Source organism: Schistocerca piceifrons, chromosome 7, assembly GCF_021461385.2.
Source record: "Schistocerca piceifrons isolate TAMUIC-IGC-003096 chromosome 7, iqSchPice1.1, whole genome shotgun sequence".
NCBI classification, from domain to species: domain Eukaryota; kingdom Metazoa; phylum Arthropoda; class Insecta; order Orthoptera; family Acrididae; genus Schistocerca; species Schistocerca piceifrons.
Window position 1 is genome coordinate 516,665,178 of NC_060144.1, and position 23,409 is coordinate 516,688,586.

Below are 23,409 nucleotides of genomic sequence, written 5' to 3' on the forward strand. Positions count from 1 at the left end.
AGACAAATCTTCCCCCTCATAGAGGCTTTAAATGTATTCTTTCCACCTATCTGCTCTCTCCTCTGCATTTAACAGTGGAATTCCCGTTGCACTCTTAACGTTACCACCATTGCTTTTAATGTCACCAAAGGTTGTTTTGACTTTCCTATATGCTGAGTCTGTCATTCCGACAATCATATCTTTTTCGATGTCTTCACATTTTTCCTGCAGCCATTTTGTCTTAGCTTCCCTGCACTTCCTATTTATTTCATTCCTCAGCGACTTGTATTTCTGTATTCCTGATTTTCCCGGAACATGTTTGTACTTCCTCCTTTCATCAATCAACTGAAGTATTTCTTCTGTTACCCATAGTTTCTTCGCAGCTACCTTCTTTGTACCTGTGGTTTCCTTCCCAACTTCTGTGATGGCCCTTTTTAGAGATGTCCATTCCTCTTCAACTGTACTGCCTACTGCGCTATTCCTTATTGCTGTATCTATAGCGTTAGAGAACTTCAAACGTATCTCGTCATTCCTTAGTACTTCCGTATCCCACTTCTTTGATTCTTCCTGACTAATGTCCTGAACTTCAGACTACTCTTCATCACTACTATATTGTGATCTGAGTCTAAATCTGCTCCTGGGTATGCCTTACAATCCAGTATCTGATTTCGGAATCTCTGTCTGACCATGATGTAATCTAATTGAAATCTTCCCGTATCTCCCGGCCTTTTCCAAGTATACCTCCTCCTCTTGTGATTCTTGAACAGGTATTCGCTATTACTAGCTGAAACTTGTTGCAGAACTCAATTAGTCTTTCTCCTCTTTCATTCCTTGTCCCAAGCCCATATTCTCCTGTAACCTTTTCTTCTACTCCTTCCCCTACAACTACATTCCAGTCTCCCATGACTATTAGATTTTCGTCCCCCTTTACATACTGCATTACCCTTTCAATATCCTCATACACTTTCTCTATCTGTTAATCTTCAGCTTGCGACATCGGCATGTATACCTGAACAATCATTGTCGGTGTTGGTCTGCTGTTGATTCTGATGAGAACAACCCGGTCACTGAACTGTTCACAGTAACACACCCTCTGCCCTACCTTCCTATTCATAACGAATCCTACACCTGTTATACCATTTTCTGCTGCTGTTGATATTACCCGATACTCATCTGACCAGAAATCCTTGTCTTCCCTCCACTTCACTTCATTTCACTTCACTGACCCCTACTATATCTAGATTGAGCCTTTGCATTTCCCTTTTCAGATTTTCTAGTTTCCCTACCACATTCAAGCTTCTGACATTCCACGCCCCGACTCGTAGAACGTTATCCTCTTGTTGATTATTCAATATTTTTCTCATGGTAACCTCCCCTCCCGGAGATCCGAATGGGGGACTATTCCGGAATATTTTGCCAATGGAGAGATCATCATGACACTTCTTCAAATACAGGCCACATGTCCTGTGGATACACGTTACGTGTCTTTAATGCAGTGGTTTCCATAGCCTTCTGCATCCTCATGTCATTGATCATTGCTGATTCTTCCGCCTTTAGGGGCAATTTCCCACCCCTAGGACAAGAGAGTGCCCTGAACCTCTATCCGCTCCTCCGCCCTCTTTGACAAGACCATTGGCAGAATGAGGCTGACTTCTTATGCCGGAAGTCCTCGGCCGCCAATGCTGATTATTTATCAAAATTTAGGCAGTGGCGGGGATCAAACCCGGGACCGAAGCCGTTTTTGACTATGAATCAAAGACGCTACCCCTAGACCACGGGTACTAGAACCACTATTTGTGGTTCAAGATTATTTAGTAGTTATGTGCAGCATTCAACAAGCCTCTGTGATTTCCAAATTTAGTTATGTTGTCTTATTTGAACAAGAAGAGAATGTCTGCTCTCTCACAAAAGTATACATTATTACTACGTTTTCCAGGTCTGCGATTGTTACAATGTCACTTTTTAGGAATTATTTTTCATCACTAAAATATAAATAATTCCCCAACAGCATCATGTTCGTACCAGTACTCTTGATAATGTCTTGTCCATATATCTCTTTTAATATTAACTAGATTTTGTGTCTAATTACCCTGTGTGTTAGTGTTTGTCTTTTGTGTTTATTGCGTTCAACGTTGGAAGATGAATCTGTCCCTAGATTCCTTATGTGCCTATCATGAAAGCAGGCTAGCATAATTTTACTGTTGTGTATAATGGTATTAAATGCAGTGATACGCCTGTTATGCAAATGTTGGTATTCATGTTAGTGATATTTTTTGAAAGTTAGTGTCTCGTATCAGACACCAGCAGCAAGACCCTTGCACAGGCTCATTGAAATTATTATTCTTTATATTAACTTAATGTAACCACCATAAACAAGACAGTCAGTAGAATTGTAATCTTGTGTTACTATATATTTATAAGTATATGCTGAAAGATGTAATACATCAGAACTAGTTATTCAGAAGTTGATTTGAGATATTGGTGATGTACCATTCTGTTGACGAACACTATTATCATGCATTTCAAATATTATGTAACAAGTAGCAAGAAGGTTTCTTTTGTCATAGTGCCTTCTATTTTACTGTCCAGTCTCGTCATTGTTTTGTGTCTTTCAAATGCTTATGTGGAAAAATTAGGAAACTTTTGTATGTGCTGTTGCTAATATATTTGCATAGGAGACTTTACTGTTAACCAATAGCCACAATTATATTTAACAATGACTGCACATAGCACATACAAAGTTGGACAAATAAGGAAACATCGGGAGAAATGCTTGCTTGAACATAAATGCGGGTGCTAGCTGAGCTTGAAGGTTGTGCTGTTGTATTTGATCATGACCACTACCTGTGCAATGTCCTCAGTACATTGCAAATGACAGTCGTAATCAGTTTTCTGTTTAGTTGGGAGTGCATTATGTCTGAGCATAGTGAATTTGAATGTGGGAAAATTGTTGGCACTCGTATGGTGGGTGCTTCCCTAACCGAGGTGTTTGGTATTTCAAGAGGCATCATATTGAAGATTTATACCACCTATAGGGAAATCAGAAAACATTGTTGGCTAAGTCACAACACAGAGACAAGTATGTGTTAAGAGATCATTGTGGACGGTCATTGAAGGCAATAGCGGTGAAAAATATGATGATGGCAGCAGAAAAAGGCACAACATAACTGAATGTTGAGCACATGAATACTCTTGCACCAAAACAACGCAAAAGTAGCTCCATAAGCAGGGAATTGCAGGATGTGGTGTAATTCCGAAACCATTTTTAGTGATGGAAATGCCTGCAACAGGAAAATGTTGTACTGAAGCCTTGACTATGGCAGTGGGAGAATGTGATTGGGTCGGATGAGTCTTGGTCCACAGTTTCCGTCTCTTCTGGCCTAATTTACCTACCAAGAGTGAAACACGGTGGGGGTTCAGTGATGATTGGGGTCATCTGTATCATAGTATTCCTTGGGCTCCATGGTTACTGTGCAAGATTGCCTTTCTGCCACGGATTATGTGAACATTTTGGCTGAACAGGTCAAACCCGTGGTACAGTGTTTGTTCCCCAATAGTGATGCTGCCTTTCAAGATGACATGACCACTGTTCACATCATCCAGGATTGGTTTTGTGAGCACAAAGATGAATTATCACATCTCCACTGGCCACTGCAGTCGCCAGATCACAGTATTATTGAGCCTTTATGCTCTGTTTTGGTGAGAAGAGTGTGTGATTGCGAAAGATATAAGATTCTGTTGGAAACTATACAGGACATGTATTTATCCATTCTGAGACTCCTTGAAGTAGTTTTGAATGCCAGTAGTTTTCCTACAATGCAGTAGGCATGGTAATGTTTTCTGTTCGTGGTGTTTCCATATTTTTGTTCATGCCCTGTACTTTATGTATATTTGCCGATTTTATACTGTGTTTTTCTTGTTACAAAGAAAAATTTATGATGACCTCTTGTTTTTAAAATAGTCGCAGGTTGACTCGTCAAAGTTTGTTACTTACTTCTGCGAGCAAGTACTTCGCCAGTTTGGTGAGATAGTATCAAATGAAGATGGAGTAGATTCACAGCTGGAGATTCTTAAGCTGTTTGCTGAACTGTGCACACATTGTGGACCTCTAGAAAATGCTGAATCAAAAGTTGATAAGGTCTTCCAAAGGCTAGTGGTAAGTGAAGATCAGAGAGTGACCTTTCATTAGTACATACTTCATGAAACGCTGAATGCCACCATAATCATCAGTTTATTGGTTGTTAGTCGACTGTAAAACAAATCTTGCAATATAACCTTGGTAAACTCAAAAGTTGTACTTTTGCTATGTATTTTTCTATTTGTTTTTAAGCGTGGTTTTACTTGTACTGTTAACTGGTTTTTTGTGTTGCTTTTATTATGTGGAATAGAGCTTTTGCACATTGGTTAGCCGCAATAAGTTTCTTTGCAGCTGTGTTCAATGTACTAACTGGAAGTAAGTTCATAATAAAAGCAGAAACAGTAAAGATAATAATGCTGTTATATTGCTCATTAGTATGTCTCTCTTTTGGGATATTTTCAATGTTACATGCCTGTCATTGTTTTACTTATATTGTTATTACGTGTAGTTAAATAAAATAAAATTTACAATTTTCTTTTTAAAGGAATACATGCCGTTACCTCCAGATACTGAAGTTGAAGGGTCAACGCAGGAGCAGCCACGACTGGAATTTTCGTATGTCGAATGCCTTATGTATGGCTTTCATCGTTTGGGACGTCAGTGTCCAGAGTACCTGACAAAGGACCTGGAAAGACTGAAGGATTTTCGGTTTAGGTATGTTACAACATAACCATGTAGTAAAAATCATATGATAAGCACCTGCTATTGTGAACAGCCAAGCATTTTTATGTACTGTTCTTCAGGGTGATTATAATTAAAGCTAAACTTTCAAACCACCGTAGAAGTAACACTACTGTTTGAAATGCCATCAAATTGCAACAGAGTTTTATAGGAGAAGGGAGAAAAATAAATAGTTACAAAATGTAGCAATAGCTGGCACTGTAAGTATCATAACTTAATAGTGGTAGACTACAAATGACAAATGAATCATACAACAATCATAAGGTGTACGTGTGACGTTAAACAAACTGTACTACTTAGTGTGCATGGATGTACAGGTGTGATACTGTAAGCCCATCCACCATGGCAAGCTAATATTACATTGGATGAGAAAAATCAGTTTTTAATTGTCCTAAGGCCAAAACTGCATAAAAAGTTTCAACTACAGCGGTTTTTAATCGTCCTGAGGCCAAAAACTGCATAAGAAGTATCAACTACGTCGGTTTTTAATTGTCCTGAGGCCAAAAACTGCATAAATACCAGCAATCAAAATGAGAATGGATTATTAATGTCTGTGTGACTAGCACAAAACATGTTCAATATGCTGCTCATCGTTTCCTGCAACAAGTTGAAATCGAGAAAGAGCATGTTCCACAACTGATCAAAGTGTCTCTGGGGTCACATTCAGAATGTGTTGCACAGTGCATGCCTTCAGTGCAGCTAAGTTTGCAATTGGAACATTGTACACAGCATCATTCAGGTAGCCCCACAGCCGGAAGTCACACGGACTAAGATCCGGTGATCGGGATGGCCAGGCTGCAGGGAAATGGCGGCTGATAATTCTAGCTTTACTGAAATGGCACTTCAGCAGCTGCTCAATTGGATTTGCAATCTATGGAGTTGCACCATCTTGCATAAAAATGATCCCATCCACACATCCATATGTTGGAGAGCTGGAATGACGTGGTTGCGCAAAAGACACTCATAGCACTTACCAGTGACAGTACAGATAACAGGACCAGAAGCACCTGTCTCTTCGAAAAAATATGGCCCTATAATCAATGATGCTGTAAACCTGCACCACACAGTGACCATTTCAGGATGAAGTGGTACTGGTTGATTTGTGTGTGGATTTTCCATTGCCCATATTCGACAATTCTGTGTATTTGACATATCCTGTCGGATGGACGTGGGCTTTGTCTGCCCACAAAATCTTCCACGGCCAATCAAAGTCCACTTCCATGCGAGCTAGAAATTCTAAAGAAAAGTTCTATCTTGCTAGCAAGTCACCAGGAAGCAACTCGTGTACATGGGTAATTTTGAATTGATAGCAAGGATGTTTTATAGGATTTTACGCACCATGCTCACACGTATGTCCAATGCTCGGGCAATTCTCTGTCCACTACGTGTTTGCACACCACCACTCGCCTCCTCCTGCATTACTGTGGCTACTGCTACCGCTGACGTTGAATCAGTTTGTTTCCTCCCTCTTCGAGGTTGCACACCAAAAGAAACCGTCTTTTCGAATTTCCGAATCATTTTCTCCAGACCCACAGCAGTCATCGGACCAATGCCTTTTATCAAAACCTTCAGTGTCTGGAACTTCTGCAGAGTGATGTGTGCACAGTCATCATTCTTCTAATAAAGCTTTACAAGCAGAGCATGATTCTGCAGTGACACAGTCTTGGCAAACATCGCAGGCGCGAATGGAGGAAAAGCCGTGTACCCAGTGTGTTTATACCAACTTCAATGGGTCATGTGCATGACACGTGTTTTCATTTATGTATTCTGACACATACAGTGCCATCTATTGACCAAATTTCACACTTTTTTTGCTCTCTCTTTTTCTTTTTTTTCTGCCATACGTTTTCCCCCTTGTCCGATAATATTCCATTGCAATTTGATGTCATTTTGACCAGTGTTGTTACTTCTATAGCATTTTGAGAGTTTAACTTAAACTATACTCACCCTGTATATTTTAGCAGTGTTGTTGCCATTATCTTATAAGTTTCATTATTTTGTCTTGTATGCTGGACAGTGTCCTACCACAAACAAGATTCTAACCTGGGAATGAAGAGCTGATAAAGCATTTAAATATGTTGTCAACATGAAGCATCAAGAGCCAGTAGAACATTTTCTATAGAAACATGATATATGTTTACAGTTTTTAGCAGTCCATTGCAGCTACAAATGAAATTGAGGCAACAAGCAAAATAAAATATTTTGTAACAGCCCACTGGAGATTTGACATTAATTCATAAAAATGTTCAGCATAGAATCCATACCAACCTGTGAAAGGTTATGGGAAATTGTGGGCTGACCCTGTGTACACTAGTAAATCCAATGAGTAGTGCTCACATTCAGTAATGGTTACTTAAGAGCATGACATCCTACTTGGATGCTACATACCACGTTTATAGATAGCTGTTGTAGCAAAAACAGCCATTACATGGTATAACTATCACAACTCAATTGTTTTGGGCTTAACCAGTGCAGTGGGATTGTTTGGATGAACACTTGATTCCCATGCTGCTCTTAGGCTTGAATACAGAGCATTTCAATTCAAAATATCAGCTTCACAAGGGATTGAGTGGCCATGTGGACCTTAACATGTAACCCAAATGAAGCTCAGAAGTCAGCAGTCTTCTATTGATATAAAAGCTGGGTTAAGTTCTAGGACACAGTTGTCTGAAAGTTTGTATCATATCTACAGGAGAGGGAATGTCTAAGAAAATGTAGAATATTTATGTCTCTAAAGAATTGTCTTTAGTACATGAGATAAGGGAAAGGCAACCACTTGCATACAGTACATTGATGTGCAGAACACAGTAACTTGTAACAGAAAACAGCAGTCACACTAGCTTTCTGCCTTAGGCATGGGATTGTGCATTTAGGTGTGCGTGCGTGCTGTTGCTGGAAAAATGGCTAGTTTTCAAGGCTAGTGTAAATACTGTTTTCTGTTAAATGTTGCTTCACTCCACACATTGATGAGCGGTTGCCTTTCCTTTATTTTAGGTGAAGAAAAGAAAGAGAAAAAAAAAAAAAACTACTAGTGCATTACAGATCATGAAATTTCTAAATTAGAGAAAGTTGAGTATTGTATCATGATGGAATTGTGCCTTGAAGGGGTTTAATGTCTTTAGATCCTCTGAAGTTACAAGCAGAATGGGTAGATGGGTGTGTTATAGAAGTAGCAAACATTTTGAAACAAGTGCATGAAAATGCAGAGAAGACAGGTGCCTATATTCTAACATTTTTTTGTCCTGCTTGAACATATTGCTACCGGATGATTATTCAGTTGAAAGTACACTAATGGATTCAAAATAATCTTCTGCATCATAAATACTAGAAGTATGGTCATTCTTTGTGTATGTGTGATGGCTGTACTACATGTAGGAAATTTGGTCTGAGAAGAGTCGCTGGCTTCTCCTCCCCCAGTATCTGTTAGAACTGAATCAGGTGTGATGTCTCAAGCGTCAAAAATTTGCTTATTCTACACCCGCATGTTGTCGCACTAACAAAATAATAATAATAATAATAATAATAATAATAATAATGCTAACCTACTCATGATTCAGGTGCAGAGTAAACATCCCCATCATCACATATTAATGAGTGCTCCACATCTGACCTGAACACCCATGGCTCCTTTCGCTTATGATGATCAATTTGGTATGTGGGCTAAATAAACTAAAGATTTGAAAACAATAAATAAGGATTTGTCACTATGGATTATCTGTCTTGAGCTGGCTGTGATCTAATAAAGAAGAGTACTTATTTCTTTATTAAATGTTGACACAACACATTGTAATCAACTTGTAATGTTATTACTTTATATTGTTGCAATGGAATCAATGGGAATGATGAGATTGCAATTCACATCTCTTTCTCTACATTAATTCGTGATCTGTAGTTCATGTTGATGACTTCCAGTTCTGAAAAACGTATCTCATACGAGTAAAATGCTGCAGAAGGTATCAAAAACCATATGCCTTGTTATCTGTTTGTGGATACTGTTGCTTCACCAAGCTCCAAACTTCAGGTAGTGATGAGAAAATCAATTTTGATTTCATTGTGCAATCTGAAGAAATATAAACAAATTGGTCTTATTCGTCAGTGGTAAGTGTTGATGAAAGGTATGTACTGAAAGAATCTTTGATCTAGTTGCATTGATCAACTTTTTCTGGAACGTATTCAGAAAGTAATCACGGAGTTAAATGGTCCATGAACACAGGCTACAATTCTTCACTCAAGTGAAAGTCAGTCATCTAAAACTGTGTGAAGAGCAGGGAAAATATAATGTTATCTTTATCATCGAACTTTTTCTTCCACAATAGTAAGTTCTTTGAGAAAGGTGAAATTTTGCCTGGCAATTGCAGAATGTTGGCCTCATTATCTTGAAGTAAAGTGATACATGCAACTAATTGAATGTTTCAAAGATATAACAAAGATAAGCCATCATCATAACAGTCACTGTCTATGAACGTCTCAAAACTCAAATATTTCTCATGAACAAGGTAAAAGTAAAGTTCACGTCTGAATCCACACGCCCATTTCAAGAAATTCACACGTGAAATCCGGTGAGAATTGCTGTAATAAAATTGGGAAATGTGCTCAGCCTCCATATCAACAAATATTTGTTGAAAGCATCTCGACTTCAGTGGTTGACATTTAATGAAGTTTACGTCTTCGATCACCGATTTAAGAACTTAATCAAGGAGAGGGCCCATGCATTTTGATGTCAGGGCTCCATAAATAAAAAAGAAAATGTGTCCAAGTAGCATGAGAAGCCTCTTTACAAATCAGAGCCTTTAATCCAGTGTAACAACCAATCATACTACAGTCTCCATCTGTACATACACGTACATAATTTCTGCAGTTAGTATTTTCTACCATAAAAGAATGTAGTATTTAGAGTTCTGTTGATTTTGTTCCAAGAGTTACTTTCCTGCAGAAAAGATTCACGAATATTGTTGTCACATATATACCACTTGTAACAAATTCGATGTGTGTCATTGTAGTTGTCTGTAGCTTCATTCAAATGAATAGCGACTTCACCATTACGTGTGAGTTTTTCAATCGATTGATCGTTTATGTCGTAAGCCATATAGAGTTTTTGATGACCAAGAGAGTTTTTACACAAAAGCACACTTGCCGGCTGCTTAGCAATTGGCTCACCTATCATCATAGACATCTTGTCCAGAACAGCTGCTAAAATAAGATCTTCCGCTATGATGTGAGGTTTTTTTGTTCTTTGCTACTTGGTAGTCAACTTTTTAAGATGAAAGAAGAGCTAGTAAGAGTCACAGCTTGTTTAGTGAAAGTTTCTTGGTCCTCTCGTTTTCATTAACTTGCAGGACAAGTATTTTTGTGGTTTGTTTACCAGATTACTATGAATTGACTCCAAATGTCATTTCATGTTATTAAGAAGTGTGCTCTCAGAAGCTAGACCCCTACCGTAAGGCAGAGACGCCCCTAGGAACTGCGATTCAAGTTTGAAAACTCCTGCAATACAAGACAAATGGGTAGCTTTGAGACATGAAGTAGTGAAGGCAGTAGAGGATCACAGAATTGGGAAGGCCTAATATGATATCCTTGAACAACTTTGAAGAAATTGAATTTAATTGATGAAAGAAGGTAATATAAAAATGCAACAAGGTGACAGGTGATAGGGAATACATACATTTAATAAATGAGATGACAGAAAGTACGAAATGCTTAGGCAGGAATGGTTGAAGGACAAATTCAAGCATGCATGACTGAGGGAAAGATAGATGCAGCATACAGGAAAAATAAAGATGTCTATGGAAATAAGAGAAGCAATTCTGTAAATATCAAGAATTCAGTGACAAGCCAGTACTAAGCAAAGAAGAGAGAGCTGCTTGTGGAGACGTGTGTAACAAGGAAATCGATCCTGAAATAAATGCGTGGAGAAATCTAGATTTTCATCATATTTCCTGTTGCATTACAGATCATTATTTTTATTCAACTAATTGGTTTAAATGTAAGATTTTTATTTCTATTCCTTTGTCACATATTTTTAATCATTGTATCAGTTTTTTCATTTGCTCTCATTTTTCTTCTTATCATTCTTTTTCCACTTGGAACCTTTGTTCATGCGATTTAAATTAATTTTATGATTTAATTTTGTTTTAATTTCTTTTGTTTTATTATCCTGTATTTCTATCCATGGTACTGTAGTCAACATTTCTTTTCCTCATTTTGCTTGAATTTTGTTGTACTTATAACCCGTTCTTTCGTTAAAATCTTCATCTGCGTTGTTTTGTCCATAGAGCAGCAGGAATTTATATTTTAAATGTTTGTGTAGTATCACAATAAAAAAATCGCATTTTGTAATGAAAAATACATTTTTGACACAATTGCGCAGTGGTTAGAAATATTGTTCTGTCTTTTGTTTTTTAACCATTATCAGCATTTTCAAATGTTTAAATATTATAATGGGTAAATAAATATAATTGAATTCACATTCAAAAGAATTATGAGAAGAAACACAATTATGTAAAGAAAAAAATTAGAATAAATGAAAAAGTTCGTATGGTTTTGAAATGATGTGACAAAGGTGTAGAAATAAGAAATTGCGTGTAAACCAAGTAACTGAACAAAAGTACTGATTAAAGTCATTTCAATAAAGATTTTAAGAAAACTTAAAGCGGCTTATGAGATTCAAACCAAAACCTTCTGCATGAGAGCCCCTTCCCTATCCATTATGCTATGCGACCAGTCCATAGTTTTCAATTTTTTTAAAGCTATTGAACATCACACAAAATTCTGAATTTTTTTCATCTATTAATCTCAAATAAGGACCCACCATAGTATTGAACTGCTGCAGGTTGTGGTATCTGCGACCTTAAGCTACACCAAGTACAGATGGTTTCAAAATGTTGATCCCACCACTGGGGACATCTCCTTGTCAGAATGCCACATCCAGTGGTATGCCTGTGATACCTACACTTTCACACACTGATAACAAAACACCCAGTGTAACATCCATGGAAAAATGTTTAATCAGAAGGAATTAAGACATTTCTTGGTATAGTATTGATCACAGCTCTTAATGTAAAGATGTATATTGCTGACTGTTTTACTGGAGGTTGGCTAGACTGACCCCCTTTCTTCAAGGATTTTCTGTCATGCTAATTTTTGTGAATGTCCACCAACTTTGTTACCAGCTCGAAATAATTAAAAGCTGTGGAATTGATGGCTAACAGAAAAATGAGAGTATTAAGTGTTGAAGTAGTCATTGCATTGTTAACTCACCTCCCTTGTCCCATTCAATGGAGTGTATGATGCACTGTTTACATAGACAAATTGTACACACTAATTAGTGTTGCTTTCTAACAATTCACTCAAAAAACATTATGATTTTATGTACGGATCAGCTGTAGAACTCTGCAATGGTTGAAGAGTTTAATGATGAGAGAATTCATAAGGAATTTCATCAGATCAATAATGTGTTTTGATACCACCATTTTGTGTCTGCAACTATTGACATTTGGGTAATGTATGTTAGGAATCGTGAGAGAAATTAAAGCGAAATTTTCTGTCAGAAGTATTTCCAGTGGTAAAAGTTGAAAATACAAAATGCAAAATTTGTATAGCAGTACTGCGAGTTGAGTAATCAAAATGTTTCTCATTATTAGTGGTCAGTTAATTCTTCTAATACTCCGAAGCAGAACAATTTCAAATGTGCTACTGAAAATAAAAAAATGTAGGTTTTGTAATGTTAAATCAGTTTTACTGTGGTTTGTTATAACAGTATTTCCAATGAAAGTGAACAGTGGTGCTATTCCCAATTGTTAAATGTTAAGACATTATAATGCTTTGAAAATTCAGAGTTTGTTTGATACCAAAATGTATTATTTTCCAGGCTACAGTACTTTGCCCGTGGAATCCAAGGTTACATTAAAAAACTAAGAGAAGCCCTTCAAGGCAAGAGCCCTGAAGATCTGCGGAGTGAAGAAAACAAAATAAAAGTTGTGGCTTTGAAGACGACATCTAACATAAATACGCTTATTAAAGACCTGTTCCATAGCCCACCAAGCTATAAGAGTGATATAATTCTTTCATGGAAACCTACAAATTCATCAGCTGCTGTAAGTGAATGTTAAGCTAGTAACTCTAAAAACAAATATTGATAAGTATTAAAAACTTATTTAATCAGGCATTTATTGTTCTTGCAATAATTATCTGAGTAAATGACAGTAAATTTTTAATGAGGTATACACTCCTTCAGAAAGCAGATTTGTGAATATCCTATTTTATCATATTGTTCTCAGAGTAATAAGCAATATTTCAATTCCCAGAAAGAAAGTACTTCACCTGGTCAGAAACGTCACACACCGATAACTTTTACAAGTGGAGATTCAAGTGCTTCCAAGCAACCCAAGACCGATAAATCTCCAAGGGAGCTTTACCAGCCACCTAGTGGGAAATACAGCAACAAAGTTTCAAGTTACAGTAAGTGTGAACTTACTTTTTCATAATACTTTCTTTATTTCTATCCTTCAGTATCAAATGTGATAAGCAATGAATTGAAAATTATTGTACTCCTTTTACAAATCGTTAATGAGATTTCCTGTGCCACACATTGTAGTTATCAACATTCCTTTTAAATCCCTGGTTCAAGATACTTTTCTTGTAAGTATTGAAGAATACGATATAAGCTGTCAACATTGACCAGTGACACCAGTATGGCGAACTTTCTTTGGACATGAAAATAGTTTTAAAAAATCTGGCTTACTTAACCTGTATTCATTCACCAGTGTCTTACTGCATCATATTCGGTGGCAACTCTTCATTGAAGCAGAAAGTGTTTGTTGCACAGAAGCGAGTAGGATGGATGCTATGTGGTGCCCACTCCAGAACTTCTTGTAGACAGTTCTTGAATCAGTTAAGCATACTGCCAAGAGCTTCATAGTAAACATATTCTCTTATCAAGTTCATTATCAGCATTCAGTGACAGTTGAAAACCACCAGTAACATTTATACACTCCTGGAAATTGAAATAAGAACACCGTGAATTCATTGTCCCAGGAAGGGGAAACTTTATTGACACATTCCTGGGGTCAGATACATCACATGATCACACTGACAGAACCACAGGCACATAGACACAGGCAACAGAGCATGCACAATGTCGGCACTAGTACAGTGTATATCCACCTTTCGCAGCAATGCAGGCTGCTATCCTCCCATGGAGACGATCGTAGAGATGCTGGATGTAGTCCTGTGGAACGGCTTGCCATGCCATTTCCACCTGGCGCCTCAGTTGGACCAGCGTTCGTGCTGGACGTGGAGACCGCGTGAGACGACGCTTCATCCAGTCCCAAACATGCTCAATGGGGGACAGATCCGGAGATCTTGCTGGCCAGGGTAGTTGACTTACACCTTCTAGAGCACGTTGGGTGGCACGGGATACATGCGGACGTGCATTGTCCTGTTGGAACAGCAAGTTCCCTTGGCGGTCTAGGAATGGTAGAACGATGGGTTCGATGACGGTTTGGCTGTACCGTGCACTGTTCAGTGTCCCCTCGACGATCACCAGTGGTGTACGGCCAGTGTAGGAGATCGCTCCCCACACCATGATGCCGGGTGTTGGCCCTGTGTGCCTCGGTCGTATGCAGTCCTGATTGTGGCGCTCACCTGCACGGCGCCAAACACGCATACGACCATCATTGGCACCAAGGCAGAAGCGACTCTCATCGCTGAAGACGACACGTCTCCATTCGTCCCTCCATTCATGCCTGTCGTGACACCACTGGAGGCGGGCTGCACGATGTTGGGGCGTGAGCGGAAGACAGCCTAACGGTGTGCGGGACCGTAGCCCAGCTTCATGGAGACGGTTGCGAATGGTCCTCGCCGATACCCCTGGAGCAACAGTGTCCCTAATTTGCTGGGAAGTGGCGGTGCGGTCCCCTACGGCACTGCGTAGGATCCTACGGTCTTGGCGTGCATCCGTGCGTCGCTGCGGTCCGGTCCCAGGTCGACGGGCACGTGCACCTTCCGCCGACCACTGGCGACAACATCGATGTACTGTGGAGACCTCACGCCCCACGTGTTGAGCAATTCGGCGGTACGTCCACCCGGCCTCCCGCATGCCCACTATACGCCCTCGCTCAAAGTCCGTCAACTGCACATACGGTTCACGTCCACGCTGTCGCGGCATGCTACCAGTGTTAAAGAGTGCGATGGAGCTCCGTATGCCACGGCAAACTGGCTGACACTGACGGCGGCGGTGCACAAATGCTGCGCAGCTAGCGCCATTCGACGGCCAACACCGCGGTTCCTGGTGTGTCCGCTGTGCCGTGCGTGTGATCATTGCTTGTACAGTCCTCTCGCAGTGTCCGGAGCAATTATGGTGGATCTGACACACCGGTGTCAATGTGTTCTTTTTTCCATTTCCAGGAGTGTATATATAATATTAAAAGGAGAAATTATTTGTTCTTTGCTGTCTCTGACAGAAATACAATGTCATCAGAAAAACTTTTCATTCCTTGTCCCAGTCAGTATTCATGTTTAGTTACCTGTACTGGTTGCTGGTTGTGCAGGTAAAGTTACATGGGGTTAGACTCGAACCCTGTCTCATTTCTTTCTCAACTTCTGTGCCACTTCCGTTTTCGTAATATCAGTCAAGCTACTTTACGAGTTGTAGATAACCTTTCGCTCGTCTGTGATCACTTTTGAGCTTTCAATAATGTTGGTTAGAATGCACTCATTGTAATTCTGTAGGTACCAGGCATGAAATACAAGAGAGCAAAAGGTCATCTATAATTTGCACAGAAGCCAGGTTGCAATTCTAAGTGTTCAAGAACATAAAATGGGAAGGCAGTAGTTGAGAAGGGAGTGAGACAGGGTTGTAGCCTGTCCCCAGTGTTACTATGTTACTCAATCTGTCCAGTGATCAAGTAGTAAAGGAAACAAAGGTGAAATTTGGAAATAGAATTATAGTTCAGGAAGAAGGGATAAAAACTTCTGATGTAATACTGTCAGACAGTGAATGACTTTTGATAACAGTTTAACAGAATAGATAGTGTCTTCAAATGGGGTTATAAGATTAATATAAAAAGTAGAACAAGGATGATGAAATATAGTTGAATTCAATCAGGCTATGAGGAAGAAATTAAGTTAGGAAATGAGGCACCAGAAGTAGACGAGGTTCACTATTTGGGCAGCAAAATAACTGACAATGACTGAAGTAGAGAGGATATAAAATGCAGACTGGCAATAACAAAAAAAGTGTTTCTGACAGAGAGAAATTTGGCCACATATATACATAATAAATTAAAGTTCCCTGCCATGTTTTGCTGCTTGTATGTGAAGGCTAATCTCAGGAACTACTGCAGGGATTTTGGTATGTCTTTCACTAACAGATAGACTCATATATGAGGAAGGTTTGTGAACACAGAAGATAGACATAAGGCCACACGACAGCACCACCAAGTAGGTATGAGACCACTGCATGATCTGCACAGATTTTTTGGTACAGAGTTAGTGTTAAATATTAAGGGATGTGAATAGAAATCCAGGAAAAGGTTACCCACAAAATCTACACAGGACTGCTGTGTAGTTGAACGGCCAGCAAGTGGCCGTCACTTGGGCTGAACTCCATTGTGGCTGGGCAGACCAGGCTGAACTGGTGCTGCACATGGGCAGCTGGCAGCTAGCAACTGGCTATAGTTCTCATTGAACTGGCATTGTGGTCTGGTAGACCGGGACTGGCATTGTGGTTGGGTAGACCGAACAGTGCAGTAGCTTGCAGTTACCGTCATAGCCATGAGATGTCACTCTGAACACCAGTTAAATATGGAACAGTTAATATTCGTGCCTGCTGAGAATATTTCAGGCTTGTGCTACATAAATTGGTTAAGTTATATTGAAAGCAAGGATATTCAGTTACCTAACATTGTTCTCTGAATTTTAATAGTAATTCCATGCTGTGGCACAGCTAACGCCAGACTAGTAGCCCAGCCATAGATACTTAATATTACCTGTGCAAGGCCAGGGTGAATCATTAGTAACGTATAAATTTAAATGTTAAAATGTGTGTTCTGAAGTTATTTGCGGAAGTGTTGCCTGTATGGAAGTAAAACATGGACGATAAATGGTTCAGATCAGAATAGAATGGGAGCATTTGAAATATGATGCTACAGAAGAAGTTGAATTTGGAAATGAAGTCTCCAGAATCAAGTTTATCGTGCATCAACTATGGATTTAGAGTTGCAATGCCCATCTAATGATAAAATTACTTTATGTAATATTTTTGGGGAAATTTTCCAGTTGCATAATTTGTCATGCACTGGTCAGCTAAGTTAACACACCCATTGTGTCATTGTCTTTGAGGATAACTTCTTGCTTTATAGCCATTGTTTTTTCTTCTCAATTTGTTGTAGTTCATCATAGTAAACACTACAAAGTGTGTAAACATTTTTCTTATCTCATCATCATGTCATCAATAATTTATCATTCTAAAGGTCTTACACTAATGAGTCTCCTATAATGTTTGCCGACCTCAAAGCAGCTGGCATATCCTTCCTGTTATTTATAACTGTACCAATACTGTCATTAATGTAAGAGATTAGAAGCTCAAATAACTGGGGTCCTGTATTACACTTCTTGGTAAAAATGGTTTACACTTTGTCAAAATATCACTTAAGGAGAAGAAAAGTTTCAGGTGCAAGAGAACATTCGTTATATTGTGACTCAAATGCACTGTCATTTTCTGTGTATGCTGTAAACATTCATTATATTGTGACTCAAATGCACTGTCCTTTTCTGTGTATACTATAAAGCAACATAAATAGCCACAACTTGCTTCGCAGAAGTAGAATGATTTGATCCCAAAACAAGCAAGTTTCAATGGTATATACTGTTTTCACAGTAACAAGTACTTATCAGTAGATAATCCTGATTTAGGAGTATAAGTCTTTTCAATTTTTTTCTGGAAATTGGTAACTGCAGTTTTCACTTTGTATAATTCAGCAAAATACCATGTACCTCAGAATCCAAGATGAGGTTTTTTCCCAAAATTTCGTGCACATGAAAAAAGCCTACGTTTGGAGGTGACGAAAGGGCAAAGGACATCTGAAAAACATGAAGTTATCTAGGATAGCTTTCAGTGGCTCACCGATTGAATGTTTTGAAAATATTAAAATGGAAGTAGTGGCTGTTATGCATGAGAAACATAAAGAAGGAATGGCAGTTTCCTGTGATGTCATCTGAAATAAAGCATGTGTATTGGCACAGGAAAATGATGTCCAATTTAAAGCCTGCTCTGGGTGATGTACTAGGATGATGTGGCACAATGGACTTGTACTACAATGTCATACATTATTTACTCGGTGTCTTCCAGCATTGTATGTGGAGAAGTTGCTAGAGCATCAGCAACACTTTTTAAGACTGAGTAGGGAACATGCATGCCTTTAAGGGCAAATCAGAAATGCCGATGAGACTTACATTTACTTCGACATGGCATGCAATACAACAGTTGAAGAGAAGAGTGCTAAAAGTGCATTGGTTTGCACACTGTAGGCAGTGAGAAATCTCTAATCACCATAGTGTTGTGTGTGCTTGCCAGTGGAATAAACATGTTGTCGTGGTTCCACCTACTTATTTATTTGTTGATTGATGATTGTCCTCAGTATCAATGTACTGCGTTACTACACTGGATAAAAAAATGTGTTGTGGATTCCTATACTGACTACTGCCAATTATGTAGCTGACAGGTGCACAGTTGTGTTTCATAGTACTTTAATTTCACTGTTCGCAACCCCCCATTAATACTAAGTTATATGGCCAGTGCTCTATTGTTTAAACTTTCCATAAGCCTCATTAATAGTTTGCAGGCGAAGCTCCACATACTGTTACAATAGTTTAATATTGAACAGCTGCAAGCAGTAAAACCTAACCACAAAGTTCACAGTTCTTGAAGAATAATCGGGTACGTATGGAGCAGACACTGTCACTTTTTTTACACATGGCCTAATTGTTTAACACTTATTCCGCAGTTAATTCGAAGCACTGTTGTTCTAACAAGGTTACTTGTCTGAAACTCAGCCATATACTGACTGTCTCATGACCAAAAATCGGGCCCTTATATATTGTCACAATAATCGGTACTGAAACTACACATTGTTTGAAGATAAATTTACAGAAATTACAATTAAATCTTAACTCACTAGACTAACTGAATACATCGAAAAATTGTGTCTTTTTAACAGTTTCTTGTACTGTGGGGTTTAGGCTGAATTATTTGTTTAAATCATGAAATTAACAAATATAGTTATGCAAACAATACTTTTGACAAAACTGTTAATTACTTTGTAATTAATGAAGAGCTGGTTTTGCTAACATGTTTTCAAATTGATCCAAATACATACTCTAAGGTTGCTATTGTTTCGTCTCCCAAATGTTTATACAGTGAAAGGTGTAAAAGTTATGTATTGGATACCCCCCTTGCACTGTATGTGTGATGTATGTAGATAACAAGCATCAAAAGACTTGTCAGGGACTTTTTTATTATCTAGGAAAGGTTTATCATCTAATAAAAACTGCTTATGTAACTGGAATTGATAACTGTCTAGGAAGTGGAAACATTTGACTTAATTTCAAACCTCATAATCGATGTTTTTGGAAAGCCTGCAGCTGTCATTCGTTATTTAAATAATGAAATACTGCACTAGCTATGTATTTTTTCATGCTTAGCATGACGCATTTCGAGAATTGTTTCTCGTTGTCAAGTGCAAATATGTAAATAAGTATTTTGTATAGTGTTTGAATATGTGTATTTCTGCGTCTCTTGAACTGTACTCGTCTTTTTGAGGTTATCAGGTACTGTGCTTCATCAGTTATGTAGAAAACCAAACACCCCCCCCCCCCCCCCACACACACACACACACACACACACACACACACACACACACACACACACACCGGCGCGTGCGCGCAAACTATCACTCACAAGTTTGCTCAGCGTGAATACAATTCGTAACCAGCGCTGTGTTTACACTAAAAACATTTGAGCAACACAGTGAATGACGGTGTCAACTAGCGCTCCATGTGGCCATACGCCAAAACACGCTAAATATGGTTCGACAAAGGTGTCACGATGATCACAACAATCATGAAACTGCATTTGCGCAATACAATCAGTTTGAAAATGGTTGTGATTGGTCATGATATCTTCATTTGAATGAACCTAGTTACTCCCATCAGCTACCACACCACCTAGAGCTAGGCAGCGGCGGGAGATACGGCACGAATAGTTACAAATTTTACTCGTTTACACGTTCAAATCCACTGAATAGAGTCCCCTGGTGTCAAGAAACTTAACCACTTAATATTTGTAAATACTACTGGACAGCCAATGTTATGCCAGCATATATTTTCTCCACAAACATTTTTTCGTAATGCGTAAATCGCGGAAAAATTATAAATATGTTGACCCAAAATCAGGTGCAAACTAACATTGTGGGCATAGGAAATTTGATGGGACTGATATAAAATGTCGTAAACAGTGGGAAAACGTTAATTCCGGCAATGTAAAAGCCGGGTTATACTGTAATTAGTACAGAATTTTTATTTGTTTACACGTCAACAATAGAATTTAAGTTATGAAACAATTACTGATTCTGCCCTAAAACAAAAGATACTAACTAGCAATAGTCAAAATAAATTAGAAAATCAGTTACATACATACAACTAAGCACAAAATTAGATCTGGTGTTATTTACTTTAAAACTGAGGGCCAACCTTTCTCTGTTTATGAAAATACAGATGTTATGGTAAATAATTAAAAATAAAAAAAATGAATTTAAGAAGGCAAATGGCAATACAAGAGGGGAATTAAAATTATCCCAGCTTGCTTCATCACAATGTGACCCTACATCATCCTCAGTCGTAAAATTATACCAAAGGAAATGCTGCCACCTGGTGTCATATTTCGTTGCAATGGAAAAGAATGGATTGCCAATGATTTAGTTGTAATAAATGAAAAGCATTAGTTTGCTTTTGTTCTGCAATATTGTAGAACAAAAGCAAACGGTAACCATTTATAAATTTTCAAAATAAACCTAGTATGTGTATACGTGTTCTTTTGTCACTCCTTGTCAAACAGTGGGGAGTCATCTTGCATTAGGAGTCATTTTGGATTCAGAGGTATGCAGTACAGTTTTTAATAAAATTAAGAAACGCCAGCAGAAAACTAATTCTACTTTCTGACTTTAAGTTTCAGAAAATCGCTATTTCAAGAATTTGTGTCACTGAGTAGCATATTTCAAAATAAAGTTCTGAACCAAGCCTTGTAGGAATGACATCGCTGGCAAAAATTCCCTTTTGTTTGTTGGTACCCATTTCTCCACACATGATCATTGTTTCAGTGTGTCCACATGTTAACTTGCAGATGGTTCATCATATTTGTTTGTCTCATTTGTTACCATTGTTTCATGAAAAAAAAATGTGAAAAAAATCAAATGGATTTGGAGAATCTACAAAACAAATTTTTAAACCTTCTGTCTTTGTAAGTGCAAATGTGCTCCTATCTGCAAAACAATTAAGACATACATCTTGTGGAATAAGTAGCAACAGTCAGCACTTCTTTGACATCACCTTTGGCACTTAATGTTTCTGTACCACTGTCATTAGTCATCATCATTTCCTTCTTCCATGCTAGCAGTAGCTACTCATTACCACTTTTCATTCAACCACCTTTCAATATTTTCATCACACAAATACAAGGACAATGCACCCATGTTTACTCCTGCACAAACAACATATGTACTACTTGACGAAACAGTTACTTCACATAACAGAAATGTGTGTGGAATTTGTTAGAAGATATACATAACTCTAAATACATTTTGTAGAGTCTCCTGAATGTTGCTGACTTTGGGCCCAAATGCTCTTCGTAGAGCATGCAGAGCAGTGCTGCAAAGCAGCTCGAACTCGGTTCAAAGGGTACATGTACTGAAGTAATCTGCGTAACCGAGGCCAATTCATAGAGACAGCAGCTGTGCTGCAACAGAACCCGAGGCCAGCTCATAGAGCATGGTCAAGGGGTTAATAATAAGGTGCTTGTGACTAATATGTCAAAGATGAAAAAGGCTCTTAACCCCTTAACCTGCGATTTAAGTTCCAACAGCCTGAGCCCAAAATGTAAACACGATCACCCTCCCTTCAAGCCATTCCACAGTTTGGCAGATTGTTCTGATGTTGTACCAGTTGTGCATAGTGGTGTCTCACTGGTACTTTCTGGGGAGCAGATCAGACCAACATCCTCCATTTGTACTGGTCCTTTGTCCGTTTGAAACTAGTATTTTGTTTATGCATCTGCACATCCATCCATCTTGTGCCATTGTGGTATTTGTTTGGTCACTGGCTCCTTTTGTACTAGCCCAGTTGAGAGTCTGTCAGCAGAAGCAACCGAACTACTGCTGTGTTACCGCCGTGATTTTCTCTAGCAGATATGCATGCCATTTGTCTGCCATGCCTGGCCACCCATCCCATCCCATTGCCTCCTTTTTTGAAGACTCCTTTGATTGCCGGTATGGGCCATGTCTCTCTTTTCTGTTACCAGGAAAGCATTCACTTGCTCATTGTCGATGGAACCACTATGATGTTTATGTGGGTCCCTAGACCTGCTGGTCTGACAGGAAACGATAATGATGAGGCTGCTGCCAAGGCTGTTGTCCTCCTACCTTGGCCCACTAGTTCTTCCATTCCCTCTGATGATCTCTGTGTTGCCGTCTGTCAGCAGATGGTGTCACTTTGGCATTGCCATTGGACCTCCGTTCGTGGGAACAAGCTCCGGAGAATTAAGTCACTCGCAGCAGCTTGGACGACCCCCTCTCCATCCTAGGAGATCATTTTAGCTGGGTTGCATATTGGGCACTGTCTTTTTCGCCATTGCCATTTGTTAGATGGTGCTCCCCCACCACTTTGTGCTCATTGCCCTCAATCTTTGATGGTTCGCCGTTTCCTAGAGTAATGCCCTTTTTTTAACCATTTATGCTATTATTTATGTTTGCCGTCTGAGTTATCAGCCTTTTAGTGAACGATGCGTGGGCTTTTGACTGCGTTTTACTTTTTGTCTGTCGTAGTAATATGGCAAAGGACATTTAATTTTTAGTTCAGGACCTCCATTCATCTACAGTGTATTTTATAGACCTTTCTCCAAGTTCCTGTTTTTAGTTCTTTCCTTCCATTGATTGGACTTCATGTGTAGTCATTTTTAACTCCTTTTTCGTCTTAGTGTTCTACGGTTCTGACATGGTCGTGTATGACCCTAGTTGTTTTTGCTCCCTAAAACAAAACAAAATGAACAATCTCTGCAATACTACTGCAACCTACATCCACTTGAATCTGCTTATTGCAGTCAAGCCTTGGTCCCCCTTTACAATTTTTACCACCCATAATCATGTCTGCACTCAAATGGATTACACCTTGAAGCCTCAGTGTAGCTCTTCTGTTAGTCAAGTTGTACCATAACAGTAGTTTCTCTCTAGTTTGATCATTAGTTAACTGATCTACCCTACGTGATCTTCAGCATTCTTCTGTAGCAACACACTGCAAAAGCTTCTATTCTCTTCTCCTCTGCTCTGCTTGTAATAACCAGCCAA

The 23,409-nt window shown here is 38.9% G+C and overlaps 1 protein-coding gene across 1 annotated transcript in view; it reads left to right on the forward strand.

Annotated features, from left to right (window-relative positions):
• Positions 1-23,409, forward strand: part of LOC124804592 (apoptosis inhibitor 5) — a 92,183-nt gene that overhangs the window by 44,574 nt on the left and 24,200 nt on the right. The window contains exons 6-9 of the mRNA XM_047264783.1: positions 3,941-4,135; positions 4,602-4,771; positions 12,666-12,891; positions 13,102-13,255. Of these exons, the coding sequence (XP_047120739.1) occupies positions 3,941-4,135; positions 4,602-4,771; positions 12,666-12,891; positions 13,102-13,255 (745 nt within the window). The remainder of the gene's footprint in view (positions 1-3,940; positions 4,136-4,601; positions 4,772-12,665; positions 12,892-13,101; positions 13,256-23,409) is intronic.